The sequence below is a fragment of the Myotis yumanensis genome, unplaced genomic scaffold (assembly GCF_028538775.1).
Source record: "Myotis yumanensis isolate MYYU_CA2020_CCGP unplaced genomic scaffold, mMyoYum1.0.hap1 SCAF_7, whole genome shotgun sequence".
NCBI lineage: Eukaryota > Metazoa > Chordata > Mammalia > Chiroptera > Vespertilionidae > Myotis > Myotis yumanensis.
The window spans coordinates 58,271,597-58,278,707 of record NW_027223758.1 but is presented as its reverse complement, the minus strand read 5'-3'; the positions used below and the strand labels follow the sequence as shown (position 1 = coordinate 58,278,707).

Sequence of the window (7,111 nt, the reverse complement as noted above, 5' to 3'; positions counted from 1 at the left end):
GGGTGAAGGAAAAGAGATGCGATTTGGAGTCCTGAGTATGCTAATTGTATCACTTAGTAGCTGCATAACTTAACCTGCTGTGAGCCTCAGTCTTACCATCAAACATTGGGGGCAGTGAGCTCGTCCTCTGTCATTAGGCCAGGTCTGTTGGATTTTTAGCGCAGTGTGTGTTAGAGTACGGGTCACTCTCTGGTGCTGAGGTTGATCTAATGGCCCACCGAGGGGTATGGAGGAATTCTCCATCTCATCGTCTTTATTTACACCTGGATTTGTGCTTTTATCCTGTGAAGGACTCAGGCCAGGCCACTGATTGGCATCAGGTGGGGAAGTCCGGCCTGTGTAATAAACCACCATGGAGGCCACACCCTCCACAATTCACTGTAAGGCCAGCACTTTGGGCCTGTTGACGGGAAGCAGCAGCAGTGAACCTCTCTGTTAGCCGTTCTGTCCTCAGACCGGATAGTGAACAGCCAACAACTAACATGATAACAATGACAATGAGGGGATTTGTGGTCTCTACTCTGCTGTGGTACCTGTGCTTTGAGAGGTCTGGAAAAAGGGAAATTACTTTGTTTTTGCAAAGGCAATTTTATCAGGTATGTTATCCTAGAATGCAAAAAGACAATACACAGGCTTAAAGTGAAGATTGACCTTTGTCAGGGAAAATTCTAGCCTAGGACATGACTAAACTGCTTTTAGTTAGAAAGTTTTAATTTCAGACCATCTTATGTGGTTTCTTTAGGTTTCTGAGATTGTCAGGCCATCACACAGGCCTTTCCTGAGTTTGTCGGGTTGAGTATGTGGCCCCTTTTCGTACACATTATAAATAAGCAACTTGCCTGACGTTAAAACCACAAGTCCCTCCTGTAATTGTGCAGGAAACTCTTTACGTCCCAAGTTTAGATCCTTCCACATTTTTCTTGGCTTTTTTTATGTCATTTTGCTTTCTAAAGTTCCCTGTAGTTTCCGGTTACTTCTCTAACATGTCCTTAATCTCACGTGCACTACCTCTGCCCTATCCACTGGATTTGAAATGTCTCCTATGCTTCTCTAACTATCCAGATGCTTCTCAAACTATCTCCAGTGATAGACCAATTGTTTGTTTGTTTGTTTGTTTGATGTCCAATCTGTTGCAGAACAATACTTTGGTAAAATGCAATGAAAATGAATTACTAGGAAAAGGAAATTTTAAAAAAGGCACACAAAACAAGAGCAGTTTTCATTAGAATCAACTGACAAACTACTCTGTAGAACTGTTAGAAAAGTTTCTAAAACCTTACTTTCAATTTTCATGGTGTATCTCACCATGCACTCATCAAGTAGTTTGTGAATCGATACCTATTTGTGGACCACATTTTAAATAGAACCGCTATGCACTGAGATGTGCTGGAAATGCCTAACAATAGGCTCTCCAGGGGACAACTACCGATTTATAGTACCTGCCAATTTCCATGGTGTAAACACTCAGACCAAGTTCAGTTTCAAGCTATTAATGAAATGTCACTGAACACAGATTTGGGAAGAGATGTGCACAACCAACTCTTATGGGCTTGTTCTTAGGTTCGAAAGACTTTCTAAAATTTAGTAACCAAGAACTGCTAAATAATTCTTCAACATAGCTTTATAGTATCTGACCTATTAGCTTAGACAGTGAGAACCCATTAATAAGAAGATGCAGAAAGTGGGTTTGATCCTACATCTGCTTTATGGCCACCTGACTTATGTGTGCTCTTTTTAAAAAAAAAAAATATGTTTATTGGTTTCAGAGAGGAAAAGAGAGGGACAGAAACATTAATGATAGAGAATCATTGATTGGCTGCCTCCTGCATGCCCCCCACTGGGGATAGAGCCTGCAACCCGGGCACGTGCCCTTGACAGGAATCAAACCAGGGACTCTTCAGTCCGCAGGCCAACGCTCTATCCACTGAGCCAAACGAGCTAGGGCTCTTTTTTTTTTTTTTTTACAATATACAAAATAAATCTATTTACCAGATTGTAGATACAAGATAATTAGCCATTTACATGCAATAAACATTAATATTTCAAGAAAAACAATTTAAATATAATATTACATGCAATAAACATTAATATTTTAAATATAATAATATTACCAGAACTGTACTAACATAGTATAATATCACAAAAGTTGTAGGAAATATTAAAAATCTGCAAATATCAGGATTTTATTATTTTCTAAAATATTTTTGTTCATCAGTTTATGTTGTTCATTATATTCCACAAATGAGTGAGACCATGTGATATTTATCTTTCTCCGACTGGCTTATTTTGCTTAGCATAATGCTGTCCAGTTCCATCCATGCTATTGCAAACGGTAAGAGTTCCTTCTTTTTTATAGCAGCGAAGTATTCCATTGTGCAGATGTACCACAGTTTTTTAATACCCTCCTCTACCATACTTTTCCTGGCTCTCAGATCTCAATGGATTCTAAGTCATTCGTGTTATTGAATCATGAGAGTAGAATGAAAAAAAACCAAAAACTTAGGAGAGAAGAAGGGTTTAGGGCTTAGTCTGAAAAGCTAGGAAAGAGTAATGCTGGGGAAAATTGGGGGATTTAGTCGTATGAGTTTCTAGAGCAACCTTGAATGCAAAACATTTGGGTCACAAGAAAGAAGGGAATTGTGAGAATTGTGAGCTGTGTGTTGGATCTTCTTTCTTCTACTTCAAACGGCAGTCTTGGAGATTTGAACTCCTAATACCTATTTGATGACTTACAGGTGGTGCCTGACTGTGATTCCTGGGGTAGCATTGTGACAAGCTCCACACCACAGTAAAACCTCATCACAAAACCTCTGGGATAAAAACATAACCGATGAGCATTCCTGTCCTCTATTCAGCTCCCTTATTATAAGTGGGAGAAAAACAATTTAAATATAAATATAAATTACTTCCATCAGGCACTGGGGCTGGGTCAGCCTGTTAGGGAAGACATGTCCCCAGAACTCTCCCTGTCCAATCTAGCCATGGTGGACTTGTGGCATTGCTGCTGCTCTCTGGAAGTCCCATTGATCAACGTACTGTGGGGGCTAAAAAATATATGAATACTTTTTTCTCCCACCCTTTGGCTGGGCTAACAATCAAATGAACAGAGATAGAATAACAGTCGAAAATCAAAGTTTTAATACATGCGAATGGAGAATGCACATAGGCATGAAGACCATGAGGCAACATTGGGTATATAAGACATTTCTGAACCAAGGAGAAAGGGGAGGGGGCAACAGGGGACTAGATGTCAGAAGTGAGAAAGGGTGATTTACAGGTAGTTGAGGAGGAGGCGAACATACAGAGCAGGCAAATTCTTGCTGGGCAACTCAGAAACAATGGGTATCCAGCTGAGAGGCGTAGAGTCTTCCTGCTAGGGTGAAGATTCTTACAGTGATTAAGCCAAAGCTCCCTTCCCAAAGCAGGTTTCTCAGTCTGCAACTCTTGGGCAGGGAAGAGGGAGGCGGGGGAGCGGAGGGGAGAGCAAAGGTTCTTTCTGAGATTTTTGTTTCTTAATAAACAGCTTAAGATCAATGTCCCTAAAAGCAGTTTTCCGGTGACAAAATTTTGGTTCCCTTCAGCACCCAGAGTTATCCCTATGGATATCGAAGAGGAGCCGACAACAGCCCTCAGATGCCACCAAGTTGCAATGGGCCCTAGCGAGTGGCTCCAAGCCCAGTCATTACCCCGGAAATAAGGTGCCCCTCCACCTCCATATCACACTCAGCACATCGGGGCAGACTTTTTACTGTACATCACAGCAAAGGAAACGATTCTGTGTTTGTCTGCTTTGTCCGGTTTTGACCGTCTACATTAAAAGAGAAAATTGGGGTAGTTAACCACAAGCAGTCAATCATTCAAAAGATCAGACATTTGATGTTGGAATGTGGCAATGAGTTTCTTTGGAATATGAGTGACCAACTGTCCTGGGAATCCATTTTTAAGAAAATAATGAGTTCACATTGTAAAGATTTGTTTAAGGAAAAGTAATAAAGGGATCTAATCTCACTTGGTTCAAATAGACAGATTCTATCCTAGTGATGGTCAGTCCTCCTCTCACCCACTCTGGTCCTAGAAGGACCCTAAGCAGGGTTATCCTGTTCAGACCTGCCTAGGGAGCACAGGGTAGTGCCCCGGTAGTGACAGTGCATGGAACCACAGCGGGTGAGGTGGAATACTGACAGCGCTCATGCTCGAGTGACTTGGCCAGAAGCTTCACTGTGGCCCAGGGGAGAACCTGAGACCAGACTGGTTCTGCTCCTGGCTCTGCACCTTGCAGGCTCTGTGCGTCTCCACTGGACACATTGCCTCTCAGGACTGCTGATTGTTGAGCTCTGTTCCCATGTAAAGCTGTCTGTTTTATGCAATAATCTTAAATGGAAGGTTTCCCTGGGCTGAGCCTCTACCAGCATCCTTCCCAGGAGAGGTGACATGCGTATTATTCACATTACCCTCCCCCTTTCCTCAAGAGCACATATGATATTGTAATGTGACATCTGTGTATGTGTTTTCCTTCAACTGTCAGGCAATCCCTGGGAAGTAGCCAAACATCTCTGTCCCTATGTCTTTTACGGTTAAGGAAATCACTCTGAATCACAGGGCAGTGGAGCATCAGGACAACATAATAGGGTCTTTCTGTTTATTGGTCATTATTGGATGCTTCCTTTGAGTGGCCTTGGGAAGCATCCTAAGAATTGAAGTGAATGTGTTCCTCTGCATGATGGCCCCAGTGCCAGTTAGAGCCAGAGGTAAGGAGGTGGGTTGTGTGGTCAGGACCTGCTGATTTGATATAACAGCAGGGACGCCAGCTGAGAGGAAAAGGCATGGATGAGGTGGGGGTGGCGGTGGGGCTGGGGAGAAAGTGATGGAAACCCAATAGTTCTAGTTATGTTTTAAAGGGACTAAACAAAAGTCTTTAGAAAGCTGGTAAAGAAATTGTTCACTGGCAAGGAGTTCCCATTTGGACACTTAGTAACTCATTTTGATTTGCATTTTCCTATATCGTGCTACACAAATGGAAAGCTGAAAGCCAGTGTGTAAAGCTTCTTCAGGACCCTCAGCGTTACAATTAGATCAGTGGTTCTCAACCTTCTGGCCCTTTAAATATAGTTCCTCATGTTGTGACCCAACCATAAAATTATTTTCGTTGCTACTTCATAACTGTTATGTTGCTACTGTTATGAATCGTAATGTAAATATTTGATATGCAGGATGGTCTTAGGCGACTCCTGTGAAAGGGTCGTTCGACCGCCAAAGGGGTCGCGACCCACAGGTTGAGAACCGCTGAATTAGATGGATGGAGAGAGGGCTGGAGCCTGCTTCAGGTGGAGCCTCAGGAGGACCTCAGCTAACTCACCAGGTCCACAGACGCCTCACTGCGCAAGTGCAGGCCCTGAGGTGATCAAGTCGCCCTGAAGGACAGCACATCAGGGAGTGGACTCAAACAGACACAGAGACTGATTTAGAAACTAGTGTGTACATTTATGATACAATTAAAGGAGACTTTGGTGCAGTGTATTGCCTCTCAATAGGTAGTTCTGCTCAGAAACAACAACCAAAAAAAATCAGAACAAAAGTTCATGTAGTTCTATCCAGAAAGAGAGAAAGAGACAGAAAGGAAAGAGAGAGAGAGAGAGAGAGAGAGAGAGAGAGAGAGAGAAGAAGAAGAAGAAGAAGAAGAAGAAGAAGAAGAAGAAGAAGGGAGGAGAAGGAGAAGGAGGAGGAGGAGGAGGAGGAGGAGGAGGAGGAGGAGGAGGAGAAGGAGAAGAAAGACTGATGTTGATAAAAGCAAATTGCAGGAACCTATGATAATATGCTGTATATCCCCCACCCCCTACCCAGGCACCTCATACTGTTCTTAGGATTTTACATGCTTACAATCTCTATGCTTTCCTTCTTTTCCCAATGTTTATTATCAACCATCAGAATCTTCTTTAATGAGTTACTTGATTTAATATTACTTATATTTAATATTTTCCTGAGAAGGTGGAGACTACCCTGGCCTTATCTATGTGCATATATTATCTCTCAGGGTGCACTGTTGCCTGAGAAGATTTCTACAGATGGCTAATCATGTCTACTTTATGTTGACTCATATTAATTTCCATTTCAGAAACTTCCATCTCAGAGGTTGGTGTTTTTCGGTCTTTTGTCCCCTCAGTTTTGTAGGGGTGTCACCTCATGAAAGGCCCTAAGGGCCCAACCAGGAATCTCACTTAGTCTGTCAATGGACTTGTGTTCTTGTTAAGTGTCTTAGTGTGTTTCATGTGCCCTAATTTCCAATGGATGTCAGTTACAATATCAGAAATTAAAACCCATGCAGAAATCACAGTGTCTTTGTTTTCACTGTCTTCCAGTGTCATCTTGCATTACAACATATAAGAAGACACCACCTCCAGTCCCACCCAGAACTACCACGAAACCTTTCATTTCTATCACAGCCCAGAGTAGCACAGAGTCTGCCCAGGATGCCTACATGGACGGACAGGGCCAGCGAGGAGATATTATCAGCCAGTCTGGACTGAGCAACTCCACGGAGAGCCTGGACAGTATGAAGGCTCTGACAGCCGCCATCGAAGCAGCCAATGCCCAGATCCACGGCCCTGCAAGTCAACACATGGGCAACAACCCTGCCACCATCACCACCACGACCACCATAGCCACCATCACTACAGAGGACAGGAAGAAGGATCACTTTAAGAAAAATCGATGCCTGTCAATTGGGATACAGGTAACAGCCTCCCTTTCCGACCTTTGAATTAGGAACCCAAAACTAAGAAATGTAATTTATATTTTCCCAGATTTGTGGTCTTGCCATTTTGGATGACATAGCTGTGTCTAGGACAGTGATGGCGAACCTTTTGAGCTCGGCATGTCAGCATTTTGAAAAACCCTAACTTAACTCTGGTGCCGTGTCACATATAGACATTTTTTGATATTTGCAACCATAGTAAAACAAAGATTTATATTTTTGATATTTATTTTATATATTTAAATGCCATTTAACAAAGAAAAATCAACCAAAAAAATGAGTTCGCGTGTCACCTCTGACACGCGTGTCATAGGTTCGCCATCACTGGTCTAGGACCAGATTTTCAAATTATTGGCTCTG

The 7,111-nt window shown here is 42.6% G+C and overlaps 1 protein-coding gene across 16 annotated transcripts in view; it reads left to right on the top strand.

Annotated features, from left to right (window-relative positions):
- The window catches only part of DLGAP1 (DLG associated protein 1), a 626,931-nt gene that overhangs the window by 575,538 nt on the left and 44,282 nt on the right, over positions 1-7,111 (top strand). For 15 of the 16 annotated variants that reach the window (XM_070420578.1, XM_070420579.1, XM_070420577.1 and 12 more), the window contains one exon: positions 6,357-6,730. In XM_070420578.1, the coding sequence (XP_070276679.1) occupies positions 6,357-6,730 (374 nt within the window). The remainder of the gene's footprint in view (positions 1-6,356; positions 6,731-7,111) is intronic. The other variant, XM_070420581.1, reaches the window with a different exon arrangement.